Source organism: Sarcophilus harrisii, chromosome 1, assembly GCF_902635505.1.
Source record: "Sarcophilus harrisii chromosome 1, mSarHar1.11, whole genome shotgun sequence".
NCBI lineage: Eukaryota > Metazoa > Chordata > Mammalia > Dasyuromorphia > Dasyuridae > Sarcophilus > Sarcophilus harrisii.
Window position 1 is genome coordinate 695,655,677 of NC_045426.1, and position 18,652 is coordinate 695,674,328.

Genomic DNA, 18,652 nt, shown 5'->3' on the forward strand with positions numbered 1-18,652 from the left:
GGGGCAGCTGGTCTCCAAAGCATGCTGGAGAAAGTCTGTCTGTAGCATCCCACACCAATAGTCATTCAGACTTTGCTTGAAGCCCTCCAGTGAGAGGGGAACTACTATGACCCAAGGCAACTTGTGGCACTGCTGGACAGCTCCCGTGGTTAGGAAGTTGTTCCTTTGCAATGTCGATCCTAAATCAGCCTTTCTGCAAATTCTGTACTTTTTTTTCTACTTTTGCCTCCTTGGGATCCACTGGAAAAAGTGGAATCTTTCCATATAATATCCCTTCAAGTCCTTAAGAACAGTTATCATGTCAGACTAAATAATCCCAATTTCTTCAACTTAATTGTATATGAGATCACAAGGACTTTTATCCTCTCTTCTGAACTCTATTCAACTAAGGATCATAAGTCATAGACTCATAGAGCTAGAACCAGAGGAATCATCAGAAGTCATCTAGGTCAATCCTCTTATTTTTACAGATGATACAAAAAAAAAAAAAGGCTTTATGAGTCGCATAAGGTTACAAAGATATTGAGCTTCATAGGTAGGATTTGAACCTAAGGGCCAGTGTTCCTTTTATCATAGCACTATCTCCTTGATGAGATATTAAGGATAATAAAATAATATTATTGACACTAATGATAATGATGAGACAGAAGGGGAAAGGACTTAGGGTTCATCTAGCCACAGAAATGCAGAATTTCAGAATTAAAAGAATATCTAGTAAAGTCCATGCCCCAAATACAATCCCATTACAAATATTCCCAAGTATCCAGGCTAAATAACCCCATTTGACAGATAGAAAACTTGAGGCCCAAAGAGGAAAAACAACTTGCCTATTGTCACAAAAGAAGTAAGAATCAAAGATAAAACTTGAACTCAGATCTTTTGAATCTCAATTCAGTTTTCTATCTCTGTTTGAAAATATAAAAAGCACATACTTTTTCAGTTCTCTCAAGATACAAAATAATAAGAGAATATTCATATTCTATCAGCAGTAGACCTATGATTTTTTTCAGTGTAGAGAACATCTGTTGTGAAGAGAGGAAAGAAGCAAAGAGTAGGATTGTATAAGAGAGAAAAAGAGGAGAGAGCAAGAGTAAGGAAAATGGAAAATAGAGTGAAAAAAGAAAAGAGATAAGAGGAAAGGAGAATAAATAAAAAGAAAAGAAGGAAAAGGGAGGGGAGGGAGAGTGTGAGAAAGATGAGGGAGAATAAGATGAAGGAAGGGAAGAAGAAGAAGGTGGAAGAAGGAGGAGAAAGAAAAGGCAGAGAAAGAAAAGGAAAAGAAGAGAATATAATAAAGGGGAGGGAAGGGAGAGAGAGAAAGAACATCTGTTTTTAATCCAACAAACATTATTAATAATCTCCTATGTGTCAGGAACTGTCCCAAGTGCTAGTGATACGAACACAAAAAATGAAACATTCTCTGTTCTCAAGGAGGGGAAATGACACAGACAGCAAACACACAATATATAACAAAGATACATATATGTTTTTTCCTGATTTTCTTCTTCTGTCTTCAACCAAAGAACAATAAGTTACATTTTAATTAAGATAGGCAGCAAGGAAGAATGAAGAACATAGAAGGGAAGGAAATAGTGTATATTTTCCATCATATCCCCTTTCCTGAACTTAAGTCCAGTTAAGTTGATGCAGGAAGAGAAAATTTACTAGAAGGATGACAATCACAAAATCCCCAGGTTGGAGAAGACTTCAAAATCTGTCTAGGAAAGAGAAGGTGAAACAATACGACAAAAGAGGAGGAAAGCAGGAGGAAGAAAAGGTGTCATTTTGGATGTTGGTAGTTGTTCCTTACCAATAAGATGGGACAGCAAAACAAATCCAGCATGTGGAAGAGGAAGGAGAGGGAAGCAGGAAAGATATATGAACTGAATGTCCTTCTAACTTCTTCCCATCACCAAGTTTTATCATTTTACTATACCTACATAGGCCATGGTTAAGTAACTCCCTGTATTCTTCACCAGAGGCCATTTCCAGAGCTTATAACAGCAAATTGCCATGAGCAAATAATTCCAGCTGCTGTCCATAATAATTCTGGATAGAACATTAACTCTCTGAGAGGTCCCTCTGGCTCCCAGATAGCCCCTCTCCACCTACTTTAGAGTAGAAATGAAGCACTGAATAGGGAGATGAGAAAGGGTCTGCTTAACACCAATTCCCTCAATCCTTTGCAGTATGTCAAGCATAAGTGATAGTTATCCAAGCAGAATATGCCAAAGATTCTCGGGCAGGATCCTTCCTTGGTATTAGGGAAAGAGGAACTTCTGAGGGGTTCAAGAAAACACAAATCAACTAAGATAATAGCATGCTCAGGCCTGGATCTCTGGTACTCCCATCCATATCCAGGCAGCTCCAAAACCTTTCAGGTGCTTTACCAAGTACTTCTACATGGAAAGCACTTCATGCTTTGTAAAGTGCTTGTCTGTTTATCCCTTTATCGATCCTCACAACCACAGGCTGAATGACGGAGAGATCAGGTAATAATCCCATTTTACCTATGAAGAAACTGCAAAATACAGGTATGCAAGAACTCAGTTCTAATTCCTAGTTCAGTCCTCTTTCCATTATGTCACTGATGGCTGAATGGACCTAAGGAGTTCTTCATGTAATATGAAAAGCAATGTAGTATGGCTAAAACTGGGGCAAGGAGTCAGGAATACCTGAGTCCAAATCAAGCCTCATATACTTACTAACTGTGTGACTCTGGATCACTTAAGTTCTGTTTGCCTCAATTTCCTCATCTGCAAAATGGGAATAATAATAGCAATTACCTCCCAAGGTTATTGTGAAGATCAAATGAGATAATAATTGTAAAGTGCTTAGCATAGTGCCTGAGACAGAGTATTATATAAATATTAACTATCATTATTGTTATTATGTATTGTGTGGATTATTATTGTTGTTATTATAGTGCTGGACTTTGGGGCCAGGAAGACATGGACTTGTACTTTCTTTCTCTTTCTTACTTCAATTTATTTAGTATTTATTCTGTATGTAACCCATACTCTCACAGATTAGTTGGGTCCCCAAGCAAAGTTACATATCCAACTCAGGATTCTAGGGGTACTCCTGAGGGCTTAGGAGATTCTTCTCTAACACCATTAGCTAAAGCCCCTGGGAGTTTGCTTTCTCTGTGATCATTAATAGATAATAATTTTAGTCAGTCAGTTTTAAGCAGATTTTAAGAAAAGGTTATTTACTAGGGTGGTTACAATAAGAATCATACCAATCTACAAATTTGCTGGAGTAGTAGTTAGCTACAAATCATCCACTTTGCCATCAGTGCACAAAGAGTCTAGGGGAAAGCAGGGCCAATATTAGAGAGTTGTTGCCGTTCATCCATTGTTCTTGAAGAGGGCCAATGACATTGTGGACAATGTCTTAATTCAAATGTGAATGAGACAAAGATGCAAAAAGTTGTCAGTCTCACTTTGTCCTCTAATATTCAGAGTCTGGTGGTAAGACAAAAGTCAGAACATCTGGCAATGACACAACATCAGTTGATGATTCTGACATCTTTGATGTCTGATCAAGCTCTGAGGACTCCATGAAGCCTGACTGATCCACCTTCATGGCCACTGGAATAAACTGTTCTCATTCTACTGGGTAAATCTTCACAATATTTGGCATGGACATTCCCTTAACTCACCAATGGGCTTGAGGTCTGTTGGGTAGCCTTAACCTGGTTTACTCCATCTGTAGAGACAGTTTCATCAGGATATGGCCACTGCACATGGAGCTACAGATGAACACTTCATTCATGGAGTGTTCAGAACTCTATTATCAAGAACAGGGCATTATTACTTTCCTGATCTCCTTTGTGAAGCCAAGAATCAACATCCTGTCTTTCCTTGACTCCCAATAAAGATATTTGTGTCAGCTGATCTGGGGATGTTGCTAGGATACCAATGGGAAGATATAAAGTCCCAAGGTCTCCATCTGGTCAAAGGTGGTGCTATAGTTAAGTCTTCTCTCCATCTCTAGGCAAATACTCTTCAAGAACTTTTATGAGAGATCCATACTCAATCCAATTTTTAGAATGTCCTTGGTTCCAACCAGCTCAATCACTTATAGGTGGCCTCTGAGGTATGACTACATTTCCTGATCTTATCTTAATATAATTCTTGAGTGATATCACTCCAGTTCAAAGGACTCTTTGAATTTAGTCTATAAATTATGATTTAATCTTATCACTTCAAGTGAGGTGGATAATTTTACCTACACAATCTCATTAGATCCTCACAAATAAAAATGTTCTAAGTGTGTTTTCCATTTTACAAATGAGGAAACTGAGGTTCAGAGAGGTTAAGTCAGAAGTATCAGGAACAGGATTTGAACCCACATCCTGACTTCAAATCTAGAATTACTCACTAAACCAAATTGACTTTTATTGTTTAAAAACAAAACCAAACCTGATAGCAGACCCATGAGCCAGATGGCTGTCTGGATCAGATTGGTTTCCTGGGGCTTAACCATCCCAAACCCCAAATGCTTCATTTCTATGATTCAGGGCAGAATAGGAATCCAGGGATAGAAGAGAAGCACTCATGTCTTATACCATTTTGTATGGAGTTCATCCATTAAATCAATTTCTATGCCATCAATAAACATTGTAGTTAGATCAAATTAGCTGGAGGCTTTGTCTGTGTCCCTTAAATTCCCCAAACCACAAGCCCAGACAGGAAACACATCGTTTTTGAGCCAAGTAAGCTTAAAGAATCATAAGACTTATGAATCAGAAAGGACCTTGGAGGAAACCTGGTTACAGAATCACAAAGTTTCAGAGTCACAGATCATCTAGCCCATGCATATTGCAAAAACCATGCTCTAATCCATGAGACAAGTACCCTTCCAATCTGTGCTTTGACTAATGCCCTCAACTGATCAGTGGAAACACAGGAACCTGGAAGAGAGATGACTTATTAAAATTTATTCAGGTAGTAGATAGTAATAAAGAAGGAACTTGCACTCACGACTCTTTCCATTACATCTTCTCAAACTTTTGAGATAGATTTTAAGAAGTTGTTTTTCCTTCTATAATATCTAAAGTCAGATTTATTCATTTATTATTAACTTTTTATTTTTTTCCAGAGACACGCAAAGATAGTTTTCAACATTCACCTTTGCAAACATTGTGTTCCAATTTTTTCTCCCTGTCTCCCTTCTCCAAGACAGCAAGCAATCCCATAGAGGTACACTCTGATATAGAAGCAATATGAAAAAAAAAAACCCATTTGCAATTCTTCTAAACATATTTCCATATTTGTCGTTGTGCCTCCAAAAATCACATCAAAAGGTGAAAGAAAAAATGAGGAGAAAACAAGCAAACAAACAACAACAAAAGTGAAAATACTATGCTTTGATCCACATTCAATCTTCAAAGTTCCCTCTCTGAATATGGATAGCTCTTTCCATCACAGGTCTATTGGAATTGCCTTGCATTACCTCATTTTTGAAAACAGCCAAGTTAATCACAGTTGATCATCACATAATCTTCTCCTACTGTGGGAGACACCAAGTCAGTCAGTATTAAAGGCAGAATCTGAACTCAGGTCTTTCTTACCTCAAGCCTGATTCACAATTCACTGGGCTGTGTTTTCCCTTTTCACACACATGTTATTTATAAAATAATAAGATCATATATTTAGGGCTGGAAGGACTTTTAGGTACCATAGAATTCAATCACCTATTTTATCCATGAGATAGAGAGAATTTAAGGGACTTTCTCAGACTTACACAGTAAGTAGCTGAAGGATTTCAATATAATTCATTAAGTATGTATTATGCTAAACCCTAAGCAAGTCACTTAACCCTGATTGCTTCCAAAAAATAAAGATTCCCAAGTTCATATTTATTCTCAGACCACTTTTACAGTCTAGTGAAGCCCACAGTTCCCTTTTCAGAATCATATTTTTAGGCGCATAAAATAAAAGATATAACATTACAAAGGAAATCAATCCTATTGAAATTTACTTATTAACATCCTTTTTACCAAAAGTTCCCAGAACAAAGGACTAATTTAACACCATTCTATCATTTTAAAGAGGACAACATGGAATTAAGAGAATCAAGCTGCCCAAAGTTTTAATTCCTGGTTTCAGAATCAGGAGACCTAAGACTGAATTCTAATTCTGCTACTTACACAGTCTCGGATAAATCATTTGGACTGTATGGAACTGAGTTTCTTCAGTTAGAAAATGAGGAGGGATTATTGACTCATTGATTTGTTAAATTCTTGCCGCTCTGATACTTATGAATTAATAGATGTGAAGGTCCAAGGAATAAGGTAAGGAGCTAGAAAAGACCTGAGAAGTAATGCCATCTAAGATTCCTTGTAGCTCTAGAGCTAGGATTCTAAGCCATCTACTTTATTTTCTTCATTTTATAGATGAAGAAAGTGAGGCACAGAGATGAAGTGATTTGTACAAGATGGTAAATAGCAGAGGTAGGATTCACACTTAAAGCTACTATATTTTAGGACCCCCTAAATTCAATGATGTTTATGTAACATTACATAAAATCAAAATCTTTGGGCAGAGCCAATAATTTTTTTTTGCTTAACTATGCATATTCATTACAACATTGATTACACACACACACACACACACACACACACACACACACACAATCGGGAAGGGCAGCAGGTGAGAGGAAGAAAATATAGATATTTGTTCACTGAAAAAAATACATTTAATCCATTACATATCATTTTCAGATTTTTTAAATCATAGGACTGTGGACTTAGAGGGAGAAGGATCTTTAGAATTTATTTAGTTCAACCTCTAGATGTTAGGTGGTTTGCTCATGTAATACTATAGCTAAGGATATTTCTGAGACATTTCTCCAAACCTTCATTTAAAAGATCTTACTTATAATTTTTATTTTTTTTATTATTTTTTTAGTTTATACCTTTTTATTTACAAGACATATGCATGGGTAATTTTTCAGCACTGACCCTTGCAAAACCTTCTGTTCCAACTTTTCCCCTCCTTCCCCCCACCACCTCCCCTAGATGGCAGGTAGACCAATACATGTTAAATATGTTAAAGTATATGTTAAATACAATATGTGTATATATATTTATACAGTTATCTTGCTGTGCATTGCTTATAATATTTCAATGATCCTATGAAATGTCCCATTCTGATGCAGATATACCATCTCTCTCGAACACAGAGAGCTTACAGTCAGGCCCAGGAAGGAGATAACTAGCAAAACCTTTGCATGCTTCTGTCAGCAGACATAAAAAATCTGTCTCTCCAATGCAGTAATTATGATTCCAAAAGACTAATGAGATTAGAAAGCAGGATTTGGTGCCTGCCTACTGAAAATCATTAAGTACCATTATAGGAAATTAACCTCACCTCCTTTCCAGAACTCTCGGGGAGCATGGTCCTTGTCACAGCGGGATATGGCCCCAGGAGATAAATTGGAAATGGGTGACTATTTGTTTTCTTCTTTCTCTATTAATTTAGGTTAATAAACTCTCCCCTAGCCTGAGGGAAAGAGGGGGTCTGGCTTCATGCTGTATATCGGAAAGCTTCTTGCCACTCTGACTGTAAATTACCATGGCGTGATGGAGCATGTGAGATGATAGAATGTAGAGATTTTGCAGATGAGGGAACAAGGAGTCCTCCAGGGGGAGACTAAGGACCCCCTTGGCCACCATTAGCCACCAGGAGCATCTGGTCTCACTGTTCATTTACTTCTTCTCATCCGAGTGACTAGGTCTGAGCTCTCCAGGGTCCTGGAAGATACTCAAGATACCTGAAAGAATTAATTAATGGAGAGGAGGAAGAAAGGAAGAGGAAAGAGTGGTAAACAGAGAGCAGCAGGGCTGGGGCCAAGTGGTTAGGAATGAACTGGAGCCAAAAGGATGTATGATGAATGGATTGTATCACCAGATGTCCCATGGTTCACTTCTGAGCCTGACCCAAGCTGATTGAAAACATTCTGAAAATTCTGAGCATGAAACAGGGACAAAAGAGAGGTAAAAGGTAGAGGGACAGAAGATCTGTGCTTTTACTGCTGGAAGGATTCTTAAAGGCCACAAGTCCAACCCTCTCATTTTACAGGTGAGGAAATTGAGTCTGAGAAAGCTTTCCCAGTGTTGAACAGCTAATAAGAATATTATTATTATCCCAATTCCATCCCAAAAGACTTGGGATAGAAAATGTCATCTTCATGGATATTGAATACAGATTGAAGCAGAGTTTTTCATCTTTTTGTTTGTTTATTTCCTTGTCATTTTTTTCTTTTGATTTTATTTTTCTTGCACAATGTGACAAATATAGAAACATGTTTAAAACAATTGCACAATTTAACCTATATCATATTACTTGCAGTATTGAGGAAGGGGAGTTAAGGGAGAGAAATTTGGAATACAAAGTTTTATGAAAATGAATATTGAAAACTATCTTTACATATATTTGAAAAACTAAAATACTATTGAAAATTTAAAAATATATAAAGTCTAAGTCCAATGCTCTACACATCACCTCTCCATAAGCCATTGTCATGGGCCAGAACTCTAGAGAAATATACTTGAGGCAAGGATTCTTACAACAAGGTGTTAACTCAGAGGAATTGATAAAACTATCGTTATCTAGTTTAGCATGATGATTAATAGTTCTCTAGTTTAGTATGATTGATTTAATCTTACAACAAATAATGGTTTCCTGGTGATATAACGATTGGCTCATATTCATTATGATGAATATATTTAATTGTAATAGAGTATTTAAGAGGTCAGAGTCAGACCTAGAGGAGGACCTGAAGAGACTTGAAGACAGGCCCTCATGGGGTCGTGACTAGTGTGTGAGGTTGGATTTGAATTCAGATCTTCTAGACTCCTAGGTCAGCATTCTATTCACTGTATCACCCACTTAACTGCCCCTTATGCTTATTTTACTAATGGAGAAATTGATGTTCAGAGGCTACACAGGGCTACACAAGAACAAGCACTGTTAAGTTTTGAAGCCAGGACTTCAGTCCAAGTCTCTTGATTCTGATCCAAGTCCAGGGCTTTTTTCCACTGCCCCAACATAGAATGTCAGGGCTGCAAGACACCTTAGAGGTTAATGACACCAATTGTCCTTAATAGATAAAGAATCTTGAAGTTCATCAATGGGTAGGGATTTGTGCAAAGTCATAAAACAGTTTATCAAAAAAGCCAGGATTCACTAGATCATTAGAATAGCTGCCACAAAAAAACAGGGATTAGACTTATTCTGCTTGGCCCCAGAGGGCAGAACCACAGCAACAGGGGAAATACAGTCTCGATGTAAGGAAGATCTTTCTGACATTGAGAGTTGACTAAGAGTGAAGATAAGCTGACTTGGAAGGTGAGGGGCTCCCCTCACTGGAAGTCTTCAGTTAGAAACTGGATGATCACTTATTGGGTATCTTATAAGCTCATCAACAGAAACATGGGATCAGAGGGATAAAATTTTTGGCTCCAACAGCTTTTGAAAGCAAATGACTAAGTAGTAAAATGTATTGAATGCCAGGGATAGAATCAGGAAGACTCATCTTCTTGATTTCAAATCAGATGTCAGAAACTGATAAACTGGGTGATCCTGGGCAAGTGACTTAACTATTTGCCTCAATTTACCCATCTGCAAAATGAGCTGAAGAAGGAGATGGAAACCACTTTCTTTACCACTATCTTTACTAAAAATATCCCAGATGGGATCATGAAGAGAAAATAACAATAACAAAAATGACTGAACTGAACCACTTATGCATAAGCATAAAGCTTTTATTCCTAGAGTTCTTAATTCCAAGAACAATACAGATGTCCTTCCTTTAATATTTCTAATAGCAATCATTATACTTGGAAGTTGAGGAGAGGAATGAAAACCCTGTACAGGCTCATTAGTCCACTGGTTTGAAACAGCCTTGAAGCCACACAAATATCTAAAAGTCTGAGTTAATACTCTAGGACAATTTTCAGAAACTAGTCCTATGGATGTGAGATCATTCCAGCAATGTTTCCCTACAGGGTGCCCCTGATACATTAGTAGAGGGAGGAGGGAGAAAGAGATGTTTTAAAATATCAATTTTCCTTGTATTTTCCTTTAATTTCCACAGGCCAAATCACTCAGGCCACAAATCAACAAATCTTGTGTAGGAGTAGAATTGGGAGGAAAGAGAAAGAAAGAAAGAAATCATTTATTCCTCTGGAGCCTTTAATACTTCGTGTGATTTTAAGGTCATAGGTTTTGAGGTGGAAGGAATCTTAGAAACCATGCAATCCAAGCCTCTCGTTTTTACAAATAAAGAAACTGAGTCCCAAATGGTTTAAGTGGCTTGTGACTACCAGGTAGCAGAGTGATAGAAGCTTAGAGTCAGGAAGACCCAAGTTCACACTTACTAGCTGTGTGATTCTAGACAAAGCATTCAAGCTCTCTCAGTCTCAGTTTTCTTTTTCCCCAAAAGGCAAAATGGGAACTATAATTGTACTTACCTCACAGGCTTGTTGTGGCAATCAGGGAGATAATGCCTGTAAAGCATTTCAAAACCTTTTTTCTGCAGTATTCAAATAATAATTATTATTCCCCAGGACCAGTCACACGGGGACTCTGAGAACCTAATTTTAAATCCAAGTATTGCTACTTATTAAACTGCAATGATACTAGGCAAGTCCTTTAGCATTTCTGGGCCTCAGTTTCCTTACTCGTAAAATGAGACCATAAAATCATAGATTTAGAGCTGACAAAGACCACAGCAACCGGCTAGTCAAATTTCCTCATTTTAGAGAGAGGTAACTTACTCAAGATCATTTAGATACTAAATAGTGGTGGCAGGATTTGAATCCAGGACCAATGACTACAAGTCTAGATTATAGTTTTTGTTTTTCCTGCAAAAGTCTTGTGATTCATTTCATTGGTGTGGGTGGGGGCTGCCTCCATCTTTGCAGTTCAGACCCTTTCTGTGTCATAGGAAAGAGTCCTTTTTTTTTTTTTACAAGTCAACAACTCTTTATTAAAGCCTTCTACCAAAATGATTTCTATGGAAACAATAATTAGCTTCTCTTTTGTACATCAAAGTAAAGATTTTTTAAGAGTTAGTGGGATACAGTGGGTAGAATACCAGCCCTGAAGTCAGAAGGACTGAGTTCAAATCTTAACACTTAACACTTCCTAGCTGTGTGATCCTGGGCAAGTCTCTTAACCCCAATTGTCTCCGAAAAAAAAAAAGTTGGTGGGATTTAAAAAAAAAAAAAAAAACACCACCTGATACCCAAGCATCTTTGGACAAATTTCTGGGGAACTTGGATAGACTGATTTATTTTTCAGATTTGGAAGTTAAGTATTAAAGAAATCATAGAATGATAAATTTAGAGGCAGAAGGAATCTAAACACCCTCTAGTCCAAACCCTTCATTATATATTTGAGGAAACTGAGGCTCATGGGACTTAACTGACTAGCCCAAAATTACCCAGATCTCAGAAGTGGGATGTGAACTCAAGAATGGAGCTCGTTCCACTGTTTCTACACTGACAATTGCAGGTACTTGAAAGATTAAAATACTATAGGACTTTTAATTTGGTAAAAGACTTTCTCATCTCCTTATTATACTGGCCTCAGAAGCAGGTAAATCACAGGCCTTTTCCTGAACTTTTTCCCCCAAGTGCCTTGGGTCTCCTTCTAGGATTATTACCATATATAATATATGTCATTATTTACACAGTTTCTTCCTTTAGAATATAAGCTCCTCGAGGATAAGAAACATGGTTTTGTCCTTTTATTGTATCCCTGATGATAAGCAAAATGCCTGACATTTAACAGGCACTTAATAAATATTTATTTGGGCAACTAGGTGGCATATTGGATAGAGCTTTGGGCCTAGAATCAGAAAGTCCTGAGTTCCAGCCTTGAACACTTATAGTTGTGTGACCCTGGGCAAGTCACTTACCCCTGTCTACCTCAGTATCCTCATCTGTTAGCTGAAGAAGGAAATAGCAAACCATTCTTTGCCAAGAAAACCCCAAATGAGGTCATATAGAGTCAGACATTAGTGAAAACTACTAAAAACAACCTGATAAAGAAGGGAGAATGGGATTTGAATAATAACAGCCATGGTTTCAGAATCACAGGGAAGGTAGGATAAGCTGAGAATATTTTTATGATTTCCTGTAAAAACTGGTTGATTCAAAAAAAAAGCTACTAACATTCCTAGGAAAGGCCAAACATAGGATAAAACAAACACTTTGTGTTAATTACAAAGTTCAGCATCTTAAACAGAAGTTTCCCAACTCCATCTTTCTCAAACATAACAGGGATGGGAATCAACACTTTTCCAAGGGCTTTTCATCTTTTTTTGGTCTGTTGACATTAACAACCCAACCACCCCCCTCCTGAGGCAGGCAGCAGTGCTTAATCCTCATTAAATGTGTTTTTTTAATCATCCTCAGGTTTTCAAAATGGCCATGACACCATCCATTAGAGCAGTTTCACTCAGCAGCTGGAGGGAAAAGCAGTATTTAATGGGATCCCAGAAGGAGCACCGCGAGAGACGGGGGAGAAGATAACACTGAATAACCAGCTGAAAAACTGAAAAGAAAAGAAAATAAACAGGGAAAGGGGAACTGGACAATTTGCGCACTCCCCAGTGGGCAGGCTACAGTATCCCTACTTTGCTAAAAATGCTGTAGAAGACCCTGAAACGGTTTCGTGATTGGCAGGCAAGGTCCCCTCTTAGGCTCTCAGCCACAAAATCTATTTCTTTTAATTCAATAGTCTTCATTTGGTTCAAGGAGCAGGAAGAAAGCCAGGAAGCTCTACATCTGTGCCCTCACTCTTTGCCCCTGACCCAAGAGAGCAGAATGGCAGCCAGGCAGATTTCTTTTCAGGTGGCCAACAGAATCCTCCAGCAGGTGCCCGTTCTAAGTGGCTGCCCCAGCCCTAGTTTCTCAACCATGAGGTAGGAACCCCATGTGGTCAAGAGCATTGTTCTAACACTGGGGCGTACACTCTCAACTGTCATATTCTCTGACCCTTTGCTTTTCCCCCTTTTTCTATCTATTCCTATCCTAGCCCCTGGACTGTGAAGTATATAGTAAGCACTTAATAAATACTTGCTGTCTACCTTCCTTCAGAACTCCTTATTATATTTGTTGACATTGTGGATGACTTTGTATTGCTCATTATTTCTCTTTGGATCTATATACATTTTATCTCCTCAACTAGATAGTAATTTCTCTCAAACAAGGACATATCTCTTATCTCCTTCTTTATATCCCAGAGTGTATTTTCCCTCAGCTGAACCCTTAAATGTATTAAAAAGAATAAAAATCATTCTTTAATGTTAACACATTTCCACCATTTCATATCCTCTCCATCCCAGTGATTGTGACTTCACAACTGTCATTATTCAAGCCTCATTCTCTATCTCCAACTGACCACTCTCTTGGGTCAATTTCTGTCAACCTACCTTCTCACATCCCATCCTAAAGCCATTGCCCCTTCCACTGTCTTCTCTGAAATTCCTCCTTTATAGGTAACAAACTTACTTTTTCTTTAACCCTTTCCCTTCTTCACTTGTTCCACCTTCTTGGATTCACTGAGATCTGAATCTCATTCTAAGGGTACAGCTTCCTTGGTCACCCTGTTCAGCACTGGTTATACTTTGACGCATATCCACTGACTCACTAGTCATAATGGTGGAACTGGGATATTCCCGACTTCCCATTGTCATTTTCTGGCTCTCCCTGTATCCCCAGTAATCTCTCCTCCTTTGAGCTTCATTCAATTCAAATTTGTCACCTATTTGAGATTCTTCTGACCTATTGTGTACAAGTCTCTGAGATACTCTCCTTTCCTCAATGATTTCAGGGCTGTATTCATAGTCTTTTCTCTTCTAACCCAGTAGAGTCCTTGACATCCATATTAATACTCCCTTAACTACTCTAAACTTCCAATTTCTCAACTTTCTAATGACCAATTATTCCAGTTCATTATCAGCTACCCTTAGATATAGTTATATACTCAATCTTTTCATCACCTATAATGTATTCTACTTTCATGAAAGTATCTGAAACTACTTTATCAGATAATAATCTGTTTCTACCTTTCCCTCTTTCCCAGGCAATCATCCTTGCACTAGTCATACTTTTCCATTTCCCCATCTTGACCCCTTGGTAAACCAGTTCAATTCTACATTTGCCCTCTTCTCTAGAATTCATTGTCCCCTTAGCCTATTGAAGATTTTGGCCTGGGTCAAGCATCAGCCATTGTTTGCTCCCCACCATCTACTGTCTTGCTTCTACTTTAGCTATTGAACTAGAGAAAATCACAAAACTGTGATGAGTGAGTCCACTACAGATTTATTACATAATCACAACTGGACTCTCCTAGCTACATGGCATTTCTTTTCCATGGCCTTAATCAATTCATAATTCCATCCACAACAATCACTTCCAACTTTTACAATTTACCTCAAACCTCCTATGGTTCCTTCATCCTCAACTACTTGGCCAAAAATCTCGTCTCAAAGTTCATTGTAAAAATTAAGAACATTTGCAAAGAGTTTTGCCTTTTCTCCCCATCTCATAATCATTCAGATATCTTCTGTTCTAATTCGTCTTTCACCCATATCTCAAATGAAGAGGAAATGGGCTGAAGAGGAATGCCATGGCTCTTGCTCATGCAAGGAGTAGGGAAAAGAGCGGAAGAAAAAATGTGGAATAAAAGGTTTTGCAAGGGTGAATGTTGAAAACTATCTTTACATATATTTTGAAAATAAAAAGCTATTATATAAGAGTAAATAAGTAAATGTGTCTATCAGGATTGCTTTGCTTGGAAATTTTTTAAAATAAAAATAAAAATCTTCTTCAAATTCTCAGATGGTAATGCTTTAAAAAAATAATCTGTGCAGAAAAATCAGTGACTTAGGAAACAACTTCATCTCAATAACAAAGAATCATAGGGGAGACTTCTGACTTCTATAATATCATCAGAAAGAAGGTCATGGAGTTGCTGAGGGTTAAAGGAGGGAAGAATGAGCTCCAATGTAAGGTACCTATTAATGCTAGGATAAAGCAAACCCTTGAAATAGATGTGGCTTCATTCCAAGGGCTAAATAACTAGCCTCTTCACATCTCTCTCACCTATTGCCTACTGGATTTAATTCATCCCTACCCATCAGCCATATTGTGGAGATACAGAGGAAGCTTCTAAATATAAAATCACTGGAGGGGAAGAGAGGGAGAAACCATGTCACCAAACAAGACAAAGGTTGATTTGTTTTGTTATTTTTCCTGATTCTATTGGGAGCCTTGGTGCAGATCATCACATAAAAGCAACTCAACATAGACCCAAGTTCGGTCTTTGGAGCATCTCAATATCCTCTAAAAGCTCAATTCTGTCTCCCAAGGAGACTGTCTGCTGACATCAGGATCTGATTCATTTCTAGCTCTCAATGAAGAGTCCTTAGGTCCTTGCAAGCGTCAAGCTAACAAGAGCACGGCAAACAAGTTGATCACATTCAACTAAGAACATGAAAATGGTTCCAAATGTATGGCCAATCTTAGTGCCATATAATTAGTAGTACTTAATAAATGCTTGTTGACGTGTTATCCCCTATTGATCTTAGATTGCCATTTACACACACACACACATACACACACACACACACACACACACACACATACACACACATACCTCAAGTATAGAAAGAACCAAGAATTTCAAAGGAATCAAATAACTCCTCCTCTGAGTCTAGGACTCCCAAACTAGAAAATAGGTTTTTTACATTTTGAGGACTTATCTGGATTATACCTACTTTCTATGGATTCTCTCCAATTTACTCTGTACATAAGTTGTATGTATATTGTATCCCCTAGGAGACAACGAGCTCCTCCACAGCAGGGACTACCTTTTGCCTGTCACATAGTAGGTGTTTAATAAATGCTTACTGACAGACTTCCTTTTTACATTCAAATTTAGCACAGTGCCTGGAAATAGTAGCCATTTGACTGTCCCTTGGAATTCAGATAGATTTCAATTCTTTCACAAATACTGACCTGACTTTCTCTTTTGGGATATATTTGTTTGGTTCAAATTTGGCCCACATTCACTCTCCCTTCTGGAAGAGATTCCTAACCATTTTTTCCAGAATTCTCTGGAATCACTTACAGATATTTCCTCTCTCAGGTATAAAAAAAAAAGAGCTATCTTTAACATTGGAATCAGAGTTTTAACAAATAAAACAGAGACCTTCAGGATTGGTGAGTCTGATTCCTAGAGATTCAACAAAATTAAATTAGTTGTCTACTTTCTATTTCTCCTATATGACACTCCATGGCTTTGTATGGACACCTCTCTGTCTGGAACACTCTTCCTTCTAACCTCCAACTCTTAGAATATCAGACTTTTTTTTAAAGACTAAGTTTTTAAGTAGAACCAGGAGAACAATTTATACAATCATCAATAACATTAGAAAGATGAAAACTTTGGAAGATTTAAGGGTGCTCACCAAGACAATGGCAAACTCCAATTCCAAAAGTCAGAGGAGAAAGCATGTTTTCCCCATAGGACTCCTGACAGAAAGGGGATGGATTTACATTGAGATACATGTTTTTAGACATGATCAATTTCAGATTTTGGGGGGGTTGTTTGATTATGCATATCTGTTACAAAGCTTTTGGGGGTTTTCCCCAATGGATTTGGGGAAAGGCCAAGAAATAAATATCTGTTAATTGAAAAAAATTAAATTTCAATTAAGAAAAGAAAGAAATTTCACCTTAGGCCAGTTAGACATTTTTTTCTGGCAAGGTAATTGGAGTTAAGTGTTAAGTGTCTGAGGCAGAATTTCAACTCAGGTCCTCCTGACTCCATGGTCCGTACTCTATCCACTGTACTATCTAGCTTCTCCTTGATCAGTATTTTAGGGGATCAGTTTCTTTATTTGTAAAAAAATTAAATGGATTGTATAGTACAGTGGAAAGACTCCTGGCTCTGGAGTTGGAGGACATGGTTCAGATACTACAGGTGGCACGAATTATCTGTATAACTATGGGCAAATCACCCAGCCTCCTTTGAGTCTCAATTTACTCATCTGTAAAACAAGGGGATTGGACCAATAGCCTTTAAGGTCCCCTTTAGGCTCTAGATATATGATCTGATGGCCTTGAATTATTGATTCTCTACAGATCTCAGTTGCCTCCTTTATAAAGTGATCCAGTGGGACTAGACAGCTTCTGTGACCCCTTCCAGCTCCAGATCTATTATCTTATATTTCAATGTCTCCTATATAGCTACTGCACCTTGTAGTGCCTGTTCAACTAGGACACCTTTTCCCCTTTCCATAGGGAAACAGAATAGCCCTGTTCATTCCTGTTTCCATATTCCAGAAGTCAATTAGTGCCAGCCCCCCAGATCTCACTTACTTTGGAGTGTGGCTCTCGTCCACCCGATGCCCCAACTGGAATTCATGGGACTTGCTCCGGTGCAGGGCAGTGAAGCCAGGGATGAGATGGATCAGCTTGCGGGAGGAAGGGGGTGGGGTCCCCGGGGGCTTCAGCTTGTTCTTTCGCCTCATGGGAGGTGTCCCAGGTGGGGTCACCGTGGTGACAATGTTTGGCGTGCAGGGCGGTGTACGGACCGCATGCCGCTGCCGGGGGGAAGGTGGCAAGGACCGGTGCCCAGACTCCAGTGGGGGGCATAGGCCTGGGTAGGCTTCCACGGTCAGTCTGTCCACATGGGTGTACACAGGGCCAAGAGTGGGGCCAGGGGGACAGTAGTGCTGAATACACTTGGACTGGATTTTGGGGCTCTGGGAAAGGTGGGTGCGGATCCATGGAGTAGACTCAGGAGGGCAAGCTGGATTGTTCTCCTTCCCAGTCTCTGGGGTTGGCCATTGAATAGTCCAGTCCTGCTTGGAAAGGCTGCCTCCTGGGTTAAACAGACACAAACATAAGCATAAAGTTAGCAATGTGAGAGAAATGAAAATATCCATCCCTTCCACTCTATCCCAGCTATCATTTCTTACTCAAGTCACTCCTACAATTTCATAGTGGGAAAAGAGACAAAGCTATTTGATCCAAACTCCTTTACTGCATCCTCTACAAATACTTATTGCTTAGGCTTGTGTCCTTCCTGTCTCCTTATACTTAGGGCTCTAATGAAAAGGAAACTACCCACTAATCTCTCCAGGTATCCCACTCAACTGCAGGACCACTCACACTGTGAGAAGTGTTTTCCTTATATCTGGCCTAAATTGAGTCTTTGCAACTGCTCCCCACTGCCCTGTAGGAACAAGTAGAAATATTCTGGTCCCTTTTTTAAAGGACAAAACTTTGTTGTTGTTTTTTTTGGTAAGGCAACTGGGGCTAAGTGATTTTCTTAGAGCCAGTTATCTAGTTAGGTGTTTGTGGCCACATTTGAACTCAAATCCTCCTGACTTCAGGCCTGGTACTTTACCCACTATGCCGTCTAGCTGGTCCCAGGGCTTCAAGTTCTTGAAAATAGTGATCACAAACTCTTGCATTTACTCTACTCCCATTGACTCCCAACTTTAATAAGAGACCTGCCCTCACACAGTAAGCATCTGAAGTAAAATTTGAACTCAGACAAATGAATCTTCCTGACTCCAAGTCTAGTGCTGTGTGTACTATGGTGCCCCAGTATTTTCT

General features: G+C 38.7%; 1 protein-coding gene across 4 annotated transcripts in view; it reads right to left on the reverse strand.

The window, feature by feature from the left end:
* The window catches only part of KSR2 (kinase suppressor of ras 2), a 559,738-nt gene that overhangs the window by 307,676 nt on the left and 233,410 nt on the right, over positions 1-18,652 (reverse strand). For all 4 annotated transcript variants that reach the window (XM_031948680.1, XM_031948679.1, XM_031948681.1 and 1 more), the window contains exon 4: positions 17,408-17,912. In XM_031948680.1, coding sequence (XP_031804540.1) covers positions 17,408-17,912 — 505 coding nt within the window. The remainder of the gene's footprint in view (positions 1-17,407; positions 17,913-18,652) is intronic.